The sequence below is a fragment of the Mauremys mutica genome, chromosome 6, assembly GCF_020497125.1.
Source record: "Mauremys mutica isolate MM-2020 ecotype Southern chromosome 6, ASM2049712v1, whole genome shotgun sequence".
Classification (NCBI taxonomy): Eukaryota; Metazoa; Chordata; order Testudines; family Geoemydidae; genus Mauremys; species Mauremys mutica.
Window position 1 is genome coordinate 87,834,041 of NC_059077.1, and position 20,875 is coordinate 87,854,915.

General features: G+C 38.3%; 1 protein-coding gene across 3 annotated transcripts in view; it reads left to right on the forward strand.

Annotated features, from left to right (window-relative positions):
• Positions 1-17,009, forward strand: part of PLGRKT (plasminogen receptor with a C-terminal lysine) — a 41,654-nt gene extending 24,645 nt beyond the window's left edge. For all 3 annotated transcript variants that reach the window (XM_045021783.1, XM_045021784.1, XM_045021785.1), the window contains exons 3-5: positions 11,615-11,745; positions 14,167-14,276; positions 16,756-17,009. In XM_045021783.1, the coding sequence (XP_044877718.1) occupies positions 11,615-11,745; positions 14,167-14,276; positions 16,756-16,877 (363 nt within the window). In that variant the 3' untranslated portion in view covers positions 16,878-17,009. The remainder of the gene's footprint in view (positions 1-11,614; positions 11,746-14,166; positions 14,277-16,755) is intronic.
• The last annotated feature ends 3,866 nt before the right edge of the window (positions 17,010-20,875 follow it).

The following is a 20,875-nucleotide window of genomic DNA, read 5'->3' on the forward strand; positions in this document are numbered from 1 at the left end:
TAACAAGTGCAGTGGACTGACCCTTGGACAGAATCAAAAGATTAATTTGAAGTGGATATACAGATTATGATTAATTTGAAATGTGAAGATATTGTTTCTTTTTTAAGAAGGAAAAGGAAAATTAAAAGAGGAGTTGTATTCCTTCCAGAGGAGACTACCTCCTTTCACCACCTAAACACCTTTTGATCAGGGTATCCTTGCTGCTGCACATCATGACTCCTCTGCAGTTGTGCTGCCACTAACTGGCTGCCTTTCAGCCAAGCCTGTGTCCTATCCATTCCTCCGGGGAAACACATGAAGTGTCTTTTCGTGCAGAAATACCACAAGGTATAGTGTGACTACTCTCTCCCTCTGTCCCAAAATATCATTCTGACCTGCAGAACTGCAACAACATGGTGCTCAAGAGGGACTTCCACAAGCTCAGGGGAGATGGGGATGCATCATTTTGCTTTGGCTCTGCTGCTCACTTCTGTACACTATTGGTCCTTTGTATATTTCTTTTTTCTGCTTTTTTGCTCCCTACCACACATCACAGAAGAGGGGAACATAGGACCCAAATTCTTTTGATAAACATTGCCCTTAGACGCTCTAAAGAGCACTGCAAGCTAAATACCAGACCAATGTAGAAGTGGTCTTTCCTTCACCAAATACATTTTCAAACACTACAGCGGAAAACAACAAAATAATCTAAATTATTGGTAACTTCCAGCCTATCTACTAGTGCTCAACTTGTCAGCAAGAGTGCTATTTATTCTTCACAGGTTGTCAAAGTTGATTAAATTACTGCAGATGAGACTGTTCTCCCACAAGATTTTAATCAATGAAATACAGGTTCAAATAATGTCTTCTGTGGTTTGACATCATTGTGACTGTCTTAAGAAGAATCAATGGAAATGATAGGGATGATTTACCCCTGCCTAATTAATAACATTATCAGTTCACAGGCACTGACTGCCTTTTTTTTTTCTTCTCCATCTGTCACATTTCATTTTTTTCAAATTGATTTCCTTTTACTGTAAACTGTTTACATGTTCCAGGCTTCAAATGCTTGACTATCCCTAGAGTTTCTCTCATCCAGACTATTAAGTAACTAATAAATATATTTACACTAAAGTGGAAAAATCGTTTTAAATAGGTCCCTTGGGAGTATTATAAAGTTTGAATTTTAATTGCTATTAGTACTACTTTTAAAAATTTCTTCTCTTCATTCCAAAAACAACATAAGAACTTACTCCTATTTGTATGAACATCTCAAGATAAGTGTACCAATTTTACATATGTGCATATTTGTGTATATGCACTCAGCTGTTTACAAAGGTGGTGGTGGTGTGGTTTTTTTTTATATAGCTGATCCATAGAGTTTTATGCCTATAGACAGCTCTTCCTCTCCACTAGCATTTGCTTCAAAAGTCAGAGGGCCTGATTCTGGTTTCACTTAAATGGATGTAAATCCCGGAGTAACTCCATTGATTTCAGTGAAGTTAGTGTGTAAAAAACAGTATTATAGGAAAATTGGTCTAAAGTTTCTAAGCAACATGACCTGAAGGTAATGTATGTTCAGGCTTTCCCTAAAGGGGTAAGTGGAGTGGGGGGCAAGGAAAGAGATCTTTTATTGCCTTATAGTTGTGTAAAATATTTACTTAAACTCCTAGAGAATATTATGTGGTGCTATAACTAGAAAATAACTACAGTATACACATGTATATTAGAGCAGTAAAGGCTGAAATGTGAAATAGAGTTTAAACAATGGGTGTTGAGTATTACCAAGGTCTTTTTCATTTTTGTATAACTCAGCTGCATGAATCCAAAGACCAATGTGATTAGTTTAGCTAGAGCATTCTTAGGTCTGTGCTGCAGAGCTGATTTACTTGAGGCTTGTCTACACATAATTTTTGCATTGATCCAACCATAGTGGTTTATAAATCCATATAATTAAATCAGTGCAACCCTTAATGCAGACGCAGTTTGTATCAGTTCTTCTGATATAAAAATCTTACAAAAGCATAGCTTGTTTCTAAACCAATATAGTTAGATTGGTACAAAAACTGTGTAGAGCAGCTGGCAATCTTCATCTAGGAAGGTTGCACAGGCAACCTTCATTCTGGCATTTCCTAACTTTTGAGTGCTTGACTGTTTTGGAGTTTTGTGGAGATATAAAAATAAAATTGGGGATATGATTAATTGTTTAGTGGTCCATGGATGAATGGTGGCCTGCACAAGGCTGGTCATATGGTGCTGTCTCTTCTTTCCAGCTAAGAGAATCTGAGTAAATGACATGGGGAAACAAAAGTAAAATAAATATCAAAAGTAGAATAATTGGTTCCAAAGAATCCCAAAATACTTATCACCATTATACCAACTAAAAATCCATAAACTCTAGAATCATAGGGTTAGAAAGGATTGCAAGGGTCATCTAGCCTAACCTCTAGTCAAGATGCAGGTTTTGTTGTGTTTAAACCATCCAAGCCAGATGCCTGTCCAGTCTCCTTTTGAAAACCTCCAGTGGAGGAACTTCCACAACCTCCCTAGGCACTGTGTTCCATTGTCCTACTGTTCTTACAGGTAAGAAGTTTCTGTTTTACTCTTCTACATAAACAATTGCATGAAGAAATTAGATGGTCACAAATGGAAGGGGAAGTCCTCAATTACACCTGTGCAAACTCACTTAGGGTACACAAATGTAATTTAGGGTATAATCTGTAGACCATGGAGCTACACAGGTACAACAGAGGGCCTGATTGTTATGCAAGAGGTGAAAAGAAAAGCTTAGGGTGAGTTTGCAGAGCTGACTGTTAAAGAAAACATCTCTTTACTTGCAAATTTAAGATGGAAATCAATGAAAATGGAACCCCATGATGCCAATATAAAGTACATTTTAGGGTAGAAATGCAAGATAAAAGAAGATGAAACTTTGTCAACTCTTCAAACTACTAAAATCATGATAGGGCTGAGAATGATGGGAAAAGTTAGAACTGCATATAAAAACTGTACACTGCATGCAGAAGTAGTAATGACTGCTAAGATGATTCCCCGCCCCCCCCCCAATAGATCTTTCTTCAAAGTATTCTATTTTTTTCATGGGACATAATCTCTAAATGCTAATAGACAGCTACAGATTATAGCTTTTTACTTACATGGATAGTCATTTTGAAGCTGATAGGTCTACATGAATAAGAGTTTACAGGTTTGGACCTATAATTTTAACGTGAAATTGAATGCAGTTAGAAATGATAGTAAACAAATAAAGCTGTGTATTGTATAATGTTTGCATTTGTGGGTCAATTGGCTAAGGAAATAGTCTCTCAGACCAATGATGTCAATCTAGACAAAATATAGAATGCATGTTTTAAATATGCACTTTACTTATTTTGTGCATGGTTCCATGCTTGAAAAGTGATGGTTTTCAGTAAAGCAAACCAGTGCTCAGGTCACTTTTAAAAGTCTTGCTCCTGGTTTTGCTTTTTTAATTTGGAAAAAGTTTAGAAGATACTTGGCTGCAAGTAGTTGTAACACAGCAAGGCTCACACTCTTGTAATAAAATCTGAATATTTAGTAGTTTGGGTTTTTGTCCTCTGTGACTGGCATTTTTCAGTAGAACGTATAAAGAAAATAAACTAAGACAAATCACTAAAACTAGCAGCTGAAAATGGAATATTAATTTGAAATCTGCTTTTAAAAAATATGTTGTGCTTAACAGTCAAAGCCTTTTCCTACATGGAACTGATGTTGGATCCAGGTATATTGAAGTCAGACTAGCTGACCACCATCATCATTCCTGGCTCTCCAATCTATGAATAACACTTTAATAGAGGTTTAGTTTAAATTATATTTTTAACCATGTATGTGGACCTCAACAGGATATTTCACTAAGGGCCCTCCGTTGCCATTGATGTCCGTGAAAACTGAGGGTGCTGTCTTCAAGCATATTTAATATTAGTTAAGTCTTTCAACATCCTTCTGAAGTAGGTGGTGATCTCCCAGTATTACAGATGGGTAAACTGAGGCACAAAAAAGCTTAAAGCCTAACTTTCAGAAATGCTGAGCACAAGTCTAGGATCAGAGTGAAAATACAAAGGTGATGGTACTCTTCCAGGCTCTGCACATGAAACAAGTTCCACTTGCATAATACGATCTAGGCGTGGCGGACTCTCTTTGGAGTCTGAATATATCCATGGGCTCTGCTGGGCTCCTTATGGCTGGCTTCCCCTCAGTGAGGCTGGGTTTTTTAAACTTGTCATCTCCCCTTTGGGGGCGCCTCAGCTGCTCTGCTGAGATCCTTCTGTTTGGGTCCTCCTTGTTAGAGGGGGTGGGCAAATGGGACAGGTCTGTTACTGGTGGTGCAAATAGCTTGTTTTCCAGTGAGTCTGGGAAGTAATTTAAAATGAGAAGCACTTGAAAAACCCTCAGCCTTTGAATAAGTTTAAAAAAAAAAGTTTTGGAAATGAATATACTTGTCAGTGGTTTCTGAGGCTTTGTAATTTGGCTAAATCAACATAATTTTTTAAGGGGGGAGGGTACATCTGATTGTGGGTGGGAGTGACTCTGACACTGGGTGACCTTGGTTGGGAAAGTCATTTAAACACTCTGTGCCTCAGTTTATCCACTTATAAATAAAACAGAGGATACATGGTATTTATTAATAATTGAAAATATCTTTTGAGACTTTCTGATGGAGTTGCATTGCCTGGGACAACTGTGGCCTGGGCTGTGTCTGTGTTTTCTCTTTTAAGGATGAGACTGAAATCAGTCAAAGTCACCTTAACCTTGCCCTGAAATATTTTGTTTCTAGGGCTGCTGAATTTCTTCCTCAATCACCCCCTGAGTTTTTCCTATCAGGCAGCACCTTCTGATTACTGTAATATTGCTGTTTTATGCCTGCTGTTTCTGTATAAGGAAACCATACTAAATGATAACTAAAATAACCTATTTTGATTTGTGAAAGGGGTGCAGAGGATGAATATTTTCAGGATCTAATGTATGATAAGAAAAGCATAATAATTATTTCTGGAATTTAAATGGTTTGTCATCAGGTTATACTCAGTCAAAGATATTGGTTTGTCTTTTGTGTGCAAAGAAGAAAGTGTGGAGCATGCATGCTAACTTTATATACTTTGAAAGAGAGAGTGTGTGAGAGAAAGAAAGACACCATATTATAGAGCTACAGAAATCTGGGTCCAAATCTTAGTAACAAGATTGTAAAGGTTTTTGTTTAACATGACTATAAATGCTCAAGCATCTTCTAATAAAACAGTCATCAAGCATTTTTTAACAACAACTTTTTTTTTTTTTTTACAACTTCTGTTTTGTAAGTCAACGTGGGAGCAGAATTAGGGCCTGATCTAAGACCCATTCAGTTCACTGGGAGTCTTTCCAATGACTTCAGTGTCCTTTGGATCAGTCTCTTTGGGAGGAATGATATGAATAAAGAAAAATTTCTTGCCTGTAGTCCAGATCTTGATGTCTTTTCTCAGGCAGAATTTCCACAGTCCTCATTGGGAGCTTTGCCCAACAAGGATTGCAGGAATTGGCCCTCTTAATTTATTTAGATGCTCCAGTGAAATCCTGCTGAATCAAATTAAGTAATACAAATAACACTGAGTATTATAGCCTATATGCACATTTTTGGCAGGGAGCAGCTTCTTGAGAAACCTCCATTTAGATAAATATGTGATGTACCAAAGAGGCCCAGTGGTACTGGAGGGTACATACTACACTGGGATTTAATGATCTCTGTCACTGATTCTCTAAAATTTTATGGTTCCTTGCAAAATAGCAACTGATAAAAGTACCTTTGTTTTTGAGATATCTCAGAACTATTAGCACTATATTAAAAACTACATTAATACACTTAACTGAATTCCTAATACATGCCTGGAACACTGGCACATATGATAAATCTTTGTTTAGGAATACTCTGTTCAAAAGTCAAAGAATTAAAAATGTGCATTTGGGGGCAGGAAATCTGCATAGAAAATTACTAGAGTTTTGTAGGGTTAGCATCTGTAGTTAGTATTTGCTGTAAGTTGAATAGTATACACTAAGGAAAGTGTTGTATTAAGAGGTTACAGAGGAGTATGGAGAATATGACTACATAATCTGGGGTTTTGTTTTTAGTGTATAATCCAAGTTTTAGTTCAGTGGCTCTCAACCAGAGGTAGGTGTATCCATAGGGGTACTCAGAGGTCTTCCAGGGGGTACATCAACTCATCTAGATATTTGCCTAGTTTTACAACAGGCTACATAAAAATCACTAGCGAAGTCAGTACAAACTAAAATTTGATACAGACAATGACTTGTTTATACTGCTTTGTATACTATACACTGATATGTAAGCACAATATTTATATTCCAATTGATTTATTTTATAATTATATGGTAAAAATGAAAAAGGCAGCAATTTTTCAGTAATAGTGTGCGGTGACACTTTTTTGTGTTTTCTTTGTGTGATTTTGTAGTTTAGTGAAACTTGGGGGTACGCAACACAAATCAGACTCCTGAAAGGGGCACAATAGTCTTGAAAGGTTAGCACCACTGTTTTAGTTTATAGTAAATGATAGTTTTATAACTTGTTAACTCATAAAATAACTCTGGGCTTCTGAAATTTGACATGGCAGATTTATAGAGATATGTTCATCTGATCTTTTGTGCCTGTAATTCAGTAACTGGTTTTCTTCCTTTTGGTACGTGGATTACAATGCACCATCAAAGTATAACTTTTATTTTTAAAAGTAGTGTTAATATCCTATCTGGTTTACTTTTTGTACTAAATTTTTCAATCTTTTATTCACTTGCTTGTGACTGACTGACTGCAAATTAGATTGTACTTGCTTTTCCAATAACTACTTTTTAGCAAACTTCTGTTTCTGACACCTTCAGCAGATGTTCATGCATCATAGCCTCTTCCCTTCTCCCACCACCCCAAATCAAAGACTACATTTATAGAACTGTGCATTTTAGGAGCACAGATTATTTGTTGTTCAAGCAAACAAAAAGGTACGTCTATATTTTCCACATCAGTGTGTATTGTGCATAAATAACTAAATTGAGAGGAAAATAGAGGTAATTATATTGATATTTTATATATAATTTTATCTTAGTCATTTCAGCCCTCAACAATTTGCCAAACCTCTGATATTAGGGTCCACAATGGAGCTAATTAACAAGCAATGTTGCTGCTTACCTCAGGTTGCAAATGTCTCATGAGTGACAAAATTAAATCTAATTATTTTGATATTTTATTAAGTGGTTTATGAGCCACTACATAATTACCTCTTCTGAAATTAGAGTGGTCTGAAAATTATGGCTGTCTGGAAAATTAGTGGATGTTGATGATATTTGCAATAAGAATTATTCTTTTTCCAGACTTTTACTCTCCAGATGTAACAATTTGCTGAGACTCTACTGAATGGAGCTTTTCCTATGTACAATTAAATATAATTAAATCTGTCCCTTATTATGTTTAACAAATTAATTCTACTCATCTGGTATCTTACCTGTTTATAAATAGGATGGCAAGATCAGCATAGTCTGAAGGAAATAATCCAGTAACAATTTAACTTAAATTGTTCTGTTTAAGTTACATTCATAGTGATGTAGATAACTAAATGGGTGGGAAACCAATTACAAAAGTATAAAAACATTCTCACATTAAACAATGGGTAAAAATAGTACATCTAATATACTAGATGCATAACAAGGGAACATTCTGTACATTTACTCTTTGTGTTCTTAATACTTTTTTGTCTCTCTCCAGAAGGTGTCATTCTTCTTCGAGTAGTGTCCTTGCAGGTGCTCAACTTTAGGTGCACATGCACTCTGGTGCCTTTGCACAGAGATTTTTGCTAGCAGTGCTCATTCCATCCACACGTGCACCCTACACGTCCTTGTGCCCTGTACTGAGGCTATATAGGGCTGCATGAGAGAACCACTCTCAGTTCCTTCTCAACCATTTTCAGCCAGAGATGGAGTTTACTGTATGCCTGTTCGTGTTCCCTCTTGTATTAGTGCTTTAGTTTTTATAGTTCTCAGCAGTAGTAGATTTAGTACCTTATAGTTGTTGGAATTTGCATTTTCCCCCCTTGTTCTTTAAAATTACACACACACACTTTTTTTTCCTTTTCCCCTATTGAGAAGCTTGAGCAATTTTCTTCTGTCAGGGTTGCCAGGCTCCCTAGGCCAGTGGTTCTCAACCAAGGGTACCTGTAGCCCTGGGGGTACTCAGAGGTCTTCCGGGGGTACATCAACCCATCTAGATATTTACCTAGTTTTACAATAGGCTACATAAAAATCACTAGCGAAGTCAGTACAAACTAAAATTTCATACAGCCAATGACTTGTTTGTACTGCTCTACATACAGTACTATACACAGAAATGTAAGTGGAATATAAATATTGTACTTACATTTCTAATTGATTTATTTTATAATTATATGGTAAAAATGAAAAAGTAAGCAATTTTTCGGTAATAGTGTGCTGTGACACTTCTGTATTTTTATGTCTGATTTTTAAGCAAGTAGTTTTTAAGTGTGGTGAAACTTGGGGGTACGCAAGACAAATCAGATGCCTGAAAGGGGTACAGTAGACTGGAATGATTGAGAGCCATTGCCCTAGGCTTGGCCTGTCTTGTCAAGAAGCAATCTCTGTTAGTGACAGGCACTCCCAGTACATTTGTTGTTTGGAAGACTCTCATGTTCCTAGCAGGTGTAAGACCTGCTCTTCTTTTAAAGGAAGATCCCAGAAGAACAGGGAAATAAAGTACTACCTCATAATGGTGGAGCAAGTTTTGAGACTGGCCTCTGACCTGAGAGCAGAGGCCCCTGCCCCTTCTGTCAATACCCTGTCATCATCGACATCATGGTCACCAAGAGCTTCCAAGATGAAGACAGCATTGAAACCCCATCTCCAATACTCCCAGAGTGAGGTACCAATAACCGTGCTGCTGATAGCGAGTGTCCCACTGAAAAGTATAAGGAAAGCGATAAGAGGAGCAGACTAGAGAGGTCTTAAGAGCAGGCAACAGGTCTTCATATCCAGTCTCCAGACATCTCAGGCCTCTAGAGGAGTACTAGTGAGGCTCCGAGTACTTCAGGTACCGTGAATCACACTAAGTCTTCCAACTAAGTCCCATACCTCAACAGTAAAGGGCTCGGTACTGAAGACTACTATTGTCCAGAGACTGGCTTCAATGGAATCCTCAACCCATTCAGTACTGATATCAGTGCCTCACACAACAGTTTCTACATCATTGGTGCTGGTACTGAGTTCTATTGTGTTACTGGTACCACAGGAATTCCAGAACCTGAAAGACCTTTTGGTACCAAATGAACCTGAGTCTTCACTCCTGGCAACCTCTGGACACCTCTTGGTACAGAAGTCAGCTGGGTCACCGACTGCTGACATGTTTCCGTGAGACCTACCTCTTTTCTCTATCTTCTACTATCCAGGAGGAGGGATTGTCACCTCTGATACAATATGTGGGGCAGCATTCTGACTCAGACTCTGTACTTTCTATTCAAGGCTCTCCAATTATTCCAGGAGACATTATTTCCCATTGCAGATGCAACAAAGGCAGGACCCCTGCCTGGCAACATTTGGGATGACTAGCACTGGATATCTCCCTCCTCTCCCGCATGCTATATTGTCTCTCTCATTGGCCTTACTGGGATCTATGGGCAATGTTCTTCCAGCAATTTTGAGTGGCGTCAACTACATCCCACAGGGAACACAGAAGATCTTGTTCCCCAATACCATGTATCTCTCCTCCCCACTCTGAGCCCAAAGAGATCTTTGAAGGGCAAGCGTAGACAAGGAAGTTACCCCACCTTACAAATATCTCATCGTTGTCACCTGATGAGGCAGTAATGCCACCACTGCCATCATTAGCTGATGACTTTAGGCAATTCCAGGACCTGATGAAGTGGGTTGATGACACCCTGCAAATTCCGGAAGAAGTCCAGGACTTCCATCACAAGCTCCTGGACATACTGCATACCTTTACCTCAGCGCAGGTAATAGCTGATAATAGCCCACCTTAACTGATTACTCTTGTTATAGTTAGTATGGCAACACCCATTTTTTCATGTCCTCTGTGTGTGTGTGTGTATATATATATATATCTTTCTACTGTATTTTTCCACTGCATGCATCCAATGAAGTGGGTTTTAGCCCATGAAAGCTTATGCTCAAATAAATTTTAGTCTCTAAGGTGCCACAAGTACTCCTCATTCTTTTTATGGATACAGCCTAACACAGCTACCACTCTGAAACCTATTTCTAAAGTTTTTGCTTCTGGGTAGCACCAACAAGGTGTTTAGCCAGCACATTGTGAAGGAACTACACCTCTACCCTGATATAACGCGACCTGATATAACACGAATTTGGATATAACGCGGTAAAGCAGCGCTGTGAGGGGGGGCTGCGCGCACCAGTGGATCAAAGCAAGTTCGATATAACGCGGTTTCACCTATAACGCGGTAAGATTTTTTTGGCTCCCGAGGACAGCAGTATATCGGGGTAGAGGTGTATTTGAATACAATGGCCCATTAAAGAACACTTAACTCATAATGGAAGGAGCCTATGTACTCTTAATGGAGTTTCCTGCTATGACTAAGCGAAGTCATGCATGGACCTGTGACTTGCTCATGTGACTCCAAACTCCATCTTTTACCTGTGATTTTAAACTAGCTGAGCTGAGGCCTTTGTCTGAAACATCGGGTTTCCCTCCACTTGGTAAAAGCCATAAAAGGCCATGGAAACATCTTAATTTTTGCCTCTTTCCTGCTCCAACATCTGGACTATGGATTTATACTAATGGAAGCATTCTAAGCAAGGGACTGAGGACCTTCTAATGATTTGGAAGCAACCAGAGACTTGACTTAAGCCAGCAGTTTATTCCAGCACTGCTACAAACGTGAACCAAGAACTTTACAATTGTTGTATGTATTTGATTCCTTTAACCAATTTTAACTCTCACCTTTCTTTCTCTTTATAAATAAACCTTTAGATTTTTAGATACTAAAGGATTGGCAACAGTGTGATTATTGGGTAAGATGTGAGTGATACATTGACCTGGGTGTGTGGGATCAGAAGAACCTTTCATTTGATGAACTTGGTTGTAAAGAACCACTCATCTTAAAGTCTAGTGTTTTTGGTGGTGATACAAGGACTGGAATGACTAAGGAAACTGCTGTTCTGACTTCTTGTTAGCCAGTGTGGTGAAACAGAAGTTTACTTTTGTTGCTGGTTTGGTATATCTTAAGGGAGAATAACAGTCAGTTTTCAGGTGTATATGCCCTATTTCTCAGCAGTTTGTCCTGAATTTGGTATTCTCAGTTGTGACCTGCAAAGGGGACGGGGGGAATGCTTTCTTCTGATATTTGCTAATCTAGAAAATCCTTTATCGTAGGAATACTGGTATAAACTGTTCTAACAATATGAATTATTAGAGAAGACTTATCTCAACATAATAGTGTTAATAATTGCCTGGAAAGAGATGAAGACCAAAAACTTCTCACTAGAATTTTGTGTTGATTGATTGAAAGATCTGCTCAAACTTTCAGATTATGAATTACTTTGTTTTATCTAATTTTTCCTTTTCTTTTTCACTTACCCTCAGCTGGAAAGACAGCTACTGATGCAGAGTCAAATGCGAGAGAGACAGATGGCTATGCAGATTGCTTGGACAAGGGAATTCCTCAAATATTTTGGAGTATTTTTTGGACTTGCTGCTGTAGGTCTAACTGCTGGGTATGAAGTTTATGTACTAGAACATTCAAGTAAATTAGTTGTAGTAATTCCTCAGTGGTCATTGTCTTTCTGTTGCCTGCTCTTAAGTAGGCTTGGCAGTAGGCTTTTGATTTTTATATATATAAATTTCTACCAATATCAGTGTTTTGTTTTAAGTATCTTTTTTCTTATTTTTATCTATTTAAATTTTCACAATTGTGGGGAACTATAGGGGAGGTCAGCTAGTAATTATTTAATGTCAGTAGTCATTGAGATTCAAAAAGTTAAAGCTTTGTATCAGTTAAAACACAAATTGCCAAAATATGTAACAAAGTAAATATCCTTAAATCAAACTCTAAATTCTCAAACAACATTTTTCTTACTTTGCTTATCCGTAAATTTCAATTACTTATTGATGACATTTTTTTTCCCTCAATTTTTCTGTGTACGATAAGTACCGACATTTACTGATTTTTTAAAAAAATCTAATCCTTCCAAGCCAATTCTTAAGTAATTATTTTGAAGTGTGTGTTTCTGATCAGAGAAGTAGAAATGGCATTTCCTTAATCAATCTTTCAGCTCCCTGTATATCATATCTGCTTACTTTAGTGACCAAATCAAGTTGTGTTTGGTATTTTTACTGTTAATACTGAAGGGCAAATATATCTGCAGAGGAGATAGCCGTATTCTTATAAAATTTAATATTTTATATAGTTCTTTACATATTCAAAGTGCTGAACAAACTTATCCCTCACAGCTGTCCTATGAAATGGGTGGTAAGTAACAGTATTCCCATTTTACATAAGGGGAGATTGAGACATAAAGGTTATACTGTGCCCAAGGTTACATTAAGAATTTGTGTCAGAACTAAGTTAGAATTTAGGACTGCTGATTAACAGCTTTTGTACTAATTCTGTATCACTCTCCCTTCCTGTACTGTTTTACCTCCTCTATCATCAAAAGCATCATCTCAAGCCTGATTGCAGAATCTTTATTGCTCATTAGACAGAACTTTTTTTTTCTTCCTAGTGACTAACATTTTTTCATTTCTAAACTCAGAAGTGACTTTGTAAAATGGACGTATTTCTGTTCATGTTGGTATTTTGCACTTGACTCTATAGGTAAGCTCCTCTGTCAAATTCAGCATAAAATAATTGCCTACAAAGTTTGTGCCACTTTCTTTCCTGTACTATGACTTAATAAGATAACTGTCTTGCCAAACAGCCCTACCTAGGTTCTCTGGATGACTGAAAAATATAAGTCTCTGAACAATGTATATACATTCTCAAAAAACTCAAGTTCATAGGAAATGACTGTGTGTAAGGTATACATTAAATGTATACCTATGTGTGTCTTATATTCTACATGTGTGGTGGATCTGGAGCTGTCTAATTTGTGAATGCTATATTTCTATAGGTTTTGTGTGTAAGGGGGTTTACTTTATCTTGACATGCTGTTGTGATGTCTACTGTATGCATATATTGAGTTAATTCAATAGTGGGATTGTCAGGAAATGAGAAGGAAGTGGAACCATATGTACACTTTCCAGCGTACACTTGAGACAAAACAAGAGTAATTCATTTTGATGCTCTGCTTGACCTCCTGCTAGGCCTGCCAGACAGGTTTTCCCAGGAGTGACTCTGTCCCTGTGGGGAGGGAAGTTCAAGGTAGCCAGTAGGGATTAAGACTCACGCCACCTCAAGAAGGGGGAGACGCACAGGTTTTTGAGAGCTAAGGTAAATCCACACTTCAGAGGTTAGGAGTCTGGGGTAGGATAGACCTCTTATGTTATGCTTTGTTCATACTGTTCAGATTAAACAATACTTTGATTTAAGGAGGCTGTTTTGGGTCACTTTATTCACCACTGGTCACACGCTATTGAAGGGAAGAACTTCAGGTACCTCTATCTAGTCAGACCTGCTGGGTAAGCACAGTCAATGCACAGGGTACTGAAGCCCCAGAACCCAGTCAATGAGTGGGAGAATCATGGGATTCCACCCTGAGAGAGGTTAAGGCCTGAGGGGGAGCCCTCAAGAGACCAGAAAAGGGGTCAGAGATGCAGCTAGCCCTGTAACGATTATGTACATACTACTATAAAACAGAATAATATATGCATTTTGGTTTGTAATAAATAGCATGTATTGTGAACATCAGACTCTCTTTGTTCCGAAACACACGCATGCTGAACCAGTAGTTAGTAGCACTTTAAACTTTTCTGGAGCACAAGAAATGTCTTTCATTTCAATGTTTGGTTTGTTTGTTTGTTAAATAAATGTTCCTTAAAATGTGCATAAAACAGGTTAATAGTCTTCTGAAACATATTTGGCTCTGTCTCTAGAGTAGCTAAATACCTTCTGTGTGATTAGTGAAGCTTTTAGGCCGCTGCTGATCTTACAAAACTTATTGTTGTTCCACTCCCTCCTCCCTTTTTTTTATGAGCAGAGCAATAAAAAACAAGAAACCAGGACTGTTCCTTCCAATGGTTCCCTTAAGCTTTATACTTGCCTACCATTATGATATGGGCTATGGAACACTTTTGCAAAGGATGAAGGGTATGTATATGGAAGTTGTTGAGACTTGTAACCAAACTTAGCACCCTTTGGACTACCTTGTTCTTGACCACAAGGTGCCATGCCAGTCCCTTTTGCAACTCCTTTTGTCTTATGGGCAAGTGCCTAAACTCATTACTTCCCTCTCATTTCTGTCTCCCTTAAAGTCAGAATTGTTTCCTTCTGTCTGAGCTTTCCCAGCAGAGAGTATTCCATCCTAATAGCCTTCGCTGCCAATTCAGGTTGTCTTAAGTAAATACAAAATTTGAGAAAATCAAGAGAAAAATTAATAATATTTAATTGGACTGTAAATACAGATCGACTAATACTAACAATTATAGAAGTGACAGGTTTAGTTACTTCTCTCCAGTTTCTGTTTTGAAATGTAATAAAACAGTATGAATGTAAGTGAAATTTACTGGTGCATTTCCCCAGTAAGTTAGTCTTAATCATGTGCAACCTAGAGAAATACCTGATGATAGAGCCTGTCAAAAGTAACAAATTGAAAGTAACATTGCATATGGTTTGTCACTTTTTCTACACTATAGAAAAAGGTCAACGAGGAGCTATTAGTGTATATTTAGACCTGGATTCAGAATATGGCTTGTCCTTAGAATATGCAGCCCTTGAATCAATGTAATGATCAGTCCAGATAACTTTCTGTTAAGCACAGATATGAGGCAGGTGCAATAACCTCTAATGGAAAATATAAAATACAAAATACTCAGCTATAAGATTTATTTTCAAATTTTATACAGCATTGAGCATATATGTAATTGCACACACAACTACATTAAAAGGACATTGTTAAAGTTCCACAGTCAAGCACTCAAAAGTTAGGGGAAAAAAACAGAATTAAAATTGCCTATTCAACCTTAATTTGGCCCCCTTGTACATATTAATTATGACAGTCATACATGATCATCAACACAGAATCAATAGTTTTGTCTTTAGAACAGTAAATAATGTGCAGTAAATAAGGCCTAAGGCCACACATTGAACAATGAGGATAAACAAAATATTAAATAGCTTCTCACTAACTGATCATTGTCCATCTTGTGCTCTGAATGAGGCACTGGTCTGTGGGAAAAAATAGTATGATGGTGTAATTAAAGACTGTATTAGGCACATGGGAGCTGAATTAAGGTTCCTTAATTCTAGTATTTTTTTAACTTTTGAGCACTTGAGTTTGCAATCTTAATGTTCTTTTTACATAGTGTTTTGTGTGTAACTTCCTAGATTTTTAAAAAAGCAAACTGAAAACAGAAATTCCATCATGTGGCATCGACACCCACATGGGTCATCAGCCCGATTGGAACCTTTAGACCTACTCCACAGACATCTGTCACTTGAGCTAACTGAGTAAATGCAAGCAGTGTTAGGTTATCATCCTTTATGTGGAATTGCCCTAGAGCGCAGCCAGTCTGTCCCCGCACTAGCTCCTCATCCTATCCCAGTCTGCTCCTCCTTGTGTTGGTTCCCAATCTTCATCCCCCTATCTTCTGCTACCAGTTTTTATCCCCTGCTTTCACTCCTCTTCTTGTCTGTCTCCTTGCTAGCCAGTCCTGCTCCCCTGCCACCAACTCTTTATTTCATCCCAGTCTACCCCCAGTGATGTATTGGCTCCCTGTTTCACTCCCCACTCCCTGCCATCAGCCGGCAGTTAGATCTGTGCCTCCCCTCCCCGGATCCATTTTCCAATTTACTCCCCGCTACAGGTCTGGCCCTTGTTTCCCTGTATTCAGATCAAGCAGCTTACTCCTCCACTCAGCCTGGCCTGTCGGGATGGGGTGGGAGTCAACTGAGAGTACAGGAGAGACAGTATCCCTGTTCTCTGTTTTGGAGCCTGGACCACAGTGGAACAGAGCCATACTTGCAGGGAAAGTCCTACTCAGTCCTGGGATGGAGCATGTTCAATATGGACAGAATCATAAAGAAATTTAGCTGAGAAACTAGCATGTCTCTGTTGAACATGTGCAACTGCTGTTTTTCAAAGGCTTATAATTTGGCCAAATTTGGGAGGATTTTATTGGGAATGGGAAAAGCATATCCCTGACACAAAGGACATCTGTTAAATTTCATGTCTTTACTCCAAAACATGGGAGCACTAAAGCTTCTCAAAGAAAAGGTTGCCAGAACTTTTTAACATGGGCAAAAAAGCATTTTTCCTTAGCCTTGTTCTTGGAAATGAATGAAATTTTTCCAAACAAATTTAGCCTAAGGCAGACACATGGCATGGAAAATTTCAGCCCAAATGTTTGGCAAAATTCTAAATAACTGAAAACACGGTCTTATAATGAAAAGTGTTGGACAGTCTTAAAAAAAGTGGTACTACGAGCCTCAGTTAATTATTTGAGTAAATATCTAATATTCTTCAGTTATTCAAGCCTTCAAACAAAATATATACAATTTCTCTGAAAACTTTTGTTCTTATTAAAGTGCGAATATGCATTTCTCATCTTTTTTTTTTTTTTTTTTTAAGGTGAAGCAGAGAACATACTTGACACAGAGAACACCTTGCTAGAAATGCCAAAAGGAGCCCTCACTTTTGAAAGTCTTGAAAAAGCCAGAAGAGCTCAGAGCAAGTTCTTTATAGAAAAATAAGAAGACTGTAACTACTCAGTACTTCAAAGCACAAAATTATTTGTTTGTAATCATGTTGCTGACTTAAAATATGTCAAATTATTTGTTTTGAGAACATAATATTTTTAAAATAAAATGAATTTCATTTAAAAATAGGGTTTTTTTCAAGGCAGTGTTTTTTCTTTAATATTTTATGTATTTACTGCAAATATTTTAATTTCAGTAGTTCTTGTTTATCCCCTAGCATGAAACATCATGAATTCCTGCTCTTCAATTCTAACTTCATTATTACTTAGTTTGAAAATACCTCTTTCCTCTATAACCAGGGGTTAAGGATCTGGCCTATCGACTATAGCGACATGTTTTTTTCAAATTTAAGTGCCTATAACTGTATTTAGGCATCTATATTAAACATGGACTAAGTTTTCAGGCATGCTAGAGCACCAACAGCTCAAACTAACATCAATGGGAACTGTAAATCAGGCCACTCTTTCTAGCTGCTGAATTATAGGCATCTAAGTTTGCCAGATTTGCTTCAAATTTTAGAATAAAAACTTTTATCAAGTTCAGAAATACAGGTATCACTAGTTAACAGTGGATATGTCAACACAGCAAAAGCTGTGCAGCTAGCTTGAATCCAGCTACTGTGGGTAGCAATAGCAGTGAAGACAGCACAGCACAGGTTTCAGCATGGTTAGTACAAGCTCTGCATGGTCCCTGGTCACTACCCTGCTCTGAAGCCTATGCTGTGCTGTCTTCACTGCTATTGTTACCCACACTAGATTCAAGCTAGCATGGGTAGGCTAATCTGCATATTCCAAGGAAGATACTAAACTGGTACAGGACCCCGAGCCTAGAAAAAGGAGGTGGGGTTGGGAGTTCCAAGCATGACTGCCCAGGGAACATCAGTGTGTGTTGACAGGCATAGAAGGGGAGACACAGAAAGAGAGAATGCTGCGAGAAGGACAGTCTGCTTGTCCAAATCCAGAGATGGAGGTAACTGGGTCAGATGAAACATACCAAAGCTTGCAAGGAAATTCTAAGAGTTAGCTATGGAGAAATATGCATAGAGACCCTTACTGTTTTTACATTTTGCTCTACGTGCTTTATACGTATGGGTGAATGATGGTTTGTTTTCAAGATGCTGTTTCTGTGACACAGCAAACTTAGCCCCTTCAGGAGCTTGCGACAGTAACTTACAGGTGCCAAAATTATTTTGGCCTGTCACATTAACATGGTTGGAGTCTGTCCTTCAGAGATTCAGTCCGAGGGGTTCAACTGCATGATGCTGCCCAGAGAGGGGTGAAGGCAGCATGGTCCAGCCCCACAGGGATGCATGTGAGAGGGACTAAAAGGGGTCTACAATGCAGTTTACACTGTAACTGACACCACTTTTTACTCCCGCCCCCCCCCCCCCCCAAATAAAAGCCAGTATCAAAAATACGCTGCTCTTCTCACTTTGAAACTCAAATGGTCTTAACTGCAGGACTGCCCCCAACATATCATAGACTGATTTTTGTTTGTTTGTTAGACAGTGAGGCGATCAACTTGAGGGAGAGGGAAAATACTTGTCTGGGGCCTGATCTAACCTGAGACTAGAACTACCATCCTAACCCTGTTGATTTTTCTCTCCTGTGATGTCTGATAGCCATCCTTCCTGAATCAGTGTCACTCAGTGGGCCACTCTTCACGGGAAAGTGGGAGGTAAGTCCATAATAAAAAAGTTAAAACTCTACCAAAACATCGCCAGATATTCTGTGCACGATGTGTCTTTCTTGCCCTCATCAAGAAACTCAATTCTTCCAATGCACCCTGGTTCTGATCCACAGTACTATCTGCTCTAAATATCTCCTGGCTGGTTCAGACCTGCCCCATAACTCCTTCCCCCATCCTCACAACTCTAGTTCTGACAATGCTCTTTGGGAGCATGGGCTAGGGTTTAGAGGAGGCGCATAGTCATGGCATCTATGTACTTGATGCTCTCCCTTTTTCTGTGTGACCTTGGATTAATTATCTCTCTGTATCTCTGTTTTCCCATTTGTAAAATGGGGATGATAATTCTTACTATAACTACAGCTCACAGAGGTGCTCTGAGAATCAATATTTATAAAGTGTTTTTAAATGTTTAGATGGAAGGTTCTGGACCTCCTAAACAAACATACCCAAACTAATTGGGCTTGCCTCCCCCTTTATGATTACTAATTATTTGTATTGCACTTGCACCCAGACCGCAACCAGGATTGGAACCCCTGTATGCTGCATACTGTAGAAACAAAATAAGACCATTCTTGCCCCAGTGAGCTTACAGTATAAATGGAGGTAAGATGTGACAGGTGGGTGTAGAACACAAGGCGTTGGGTGGAGATGGAAGATGATTTTTATTTTCAATTATTTTGTCCTGTTTCTCTGTGCATCTTTAAATAAGTGGTATTTCTTCTTCAAGTGATGGTCCCTATTGTATTCCACTGAGGCCTACGCATGCACACAATGTCAGATATTTTGAAATAGAAACCTGTGACTACAGAAGAGGGAAATACGAGGCAGTACTCCTAGATTATAAGAATCACAGTATAAGCCATACATTCAAGAGTCGTGAGAATTTTTTATTCCCTCCATGGATATCAACGTGTCACCTTCTGGAGTATGGCTTGAACAACCCTTTCTGAGATTCTAAAATGCAGTGTAAATGCTGTACAGGTCAGATTTAGCATCACACAGAGAGATCAACTGGGCAAGAGGTAGAGGACAGAACTTTCAGTAATGCCCAAAGCTACAAAACTCCTTACTAGCAGAGATCAGGCTGAGCCCAACTTGATCCATGCATAGGACATCCTGCAAAACTCATCTCTGTATGAAGGCACACACCCCAAACAATGAAGTGGTAGAAAACTCTAGCAGCACTCTGAAGATTTCAGGCCTATTTTGGCCAAAATGTATCATTCATAATCTTGTAGTGGCACTTAAGTCTGGGGCAGTGGGAATTTTAGAAATGCTTATAGATAACATCACACCATTGTTACATTCAAATAGGAACATATTAATCATCACATCATCTAGTGCAATGGCTCTCAACCTTTCCAGACAACTGTACCCCTTTCAGGAGTCTGATTTGTCTTGTGTAACCGCAAATTTCACCTCACTTAAAAACTACTTGCTTACAAAATCAGACACAAAAATACAAAAGTGTCACAGCACACTGACTGAAAAATTGCTTGCTTTCTCACTTTTTTATTATATATTCATATTCTCGTTGATTTATTTTATAATTATTATACTGACATTTCAGTGTATAGGATATAGAGCAGTATGAATAAGTCATTGCATGACATTTTAGTTTGTACTGAATTTGCTAGTGCTTTTTATGTAGCTTTTTGTAAAACTAGGCAAATTTGATGAATTGATGTACCCCTGGAAAGAATGTTCAAAGCACCTTATTTGTGTTTCTATTCTGTTTAGAGAATAGAGTTGAGAGACAACTGTACATTATTTTTATTATTGAGCCTGCAAAAACAAACAAACACTATATAGATAGAATACAATGCAGAGGCATTTACAATTACAGTTACGAGGCAGAGAGAGCAGGATGTGAATGGAAGTGAGCAGGACCTTTTCCTAACTGTTACCCATGCTATTGCTTGTTGCCCAGTGGCATTATGTTAAGAAGAAAAAATTATCTCACTACAGTAACCAGCGAAATACGGAACATTTTTACTTTGTCAAATCTACCTCATATCACTCCCCCCCCCTTTCTTCTTATCACCTCTGACATGCTTTCCTATGGGGAAAATATAATGTAATTCCCCAATGCATAGATGTCTAACATATGTTAATGTTGCTGAGGTCAGAAAGAACTGAGGTTTTGTATTATGATTGGGTGCTGCTCTGTACAATTTTGGAGTATATAGGGTGCAGTGTGTGATTGAAAATGATAAATTAATGTTAGTAGTTGAAGAAGGATCTAAACTGGACATTTCCTAATTTTTAAAGATAGGTGTTAAGCAGTTTAACAAACCTTTTCT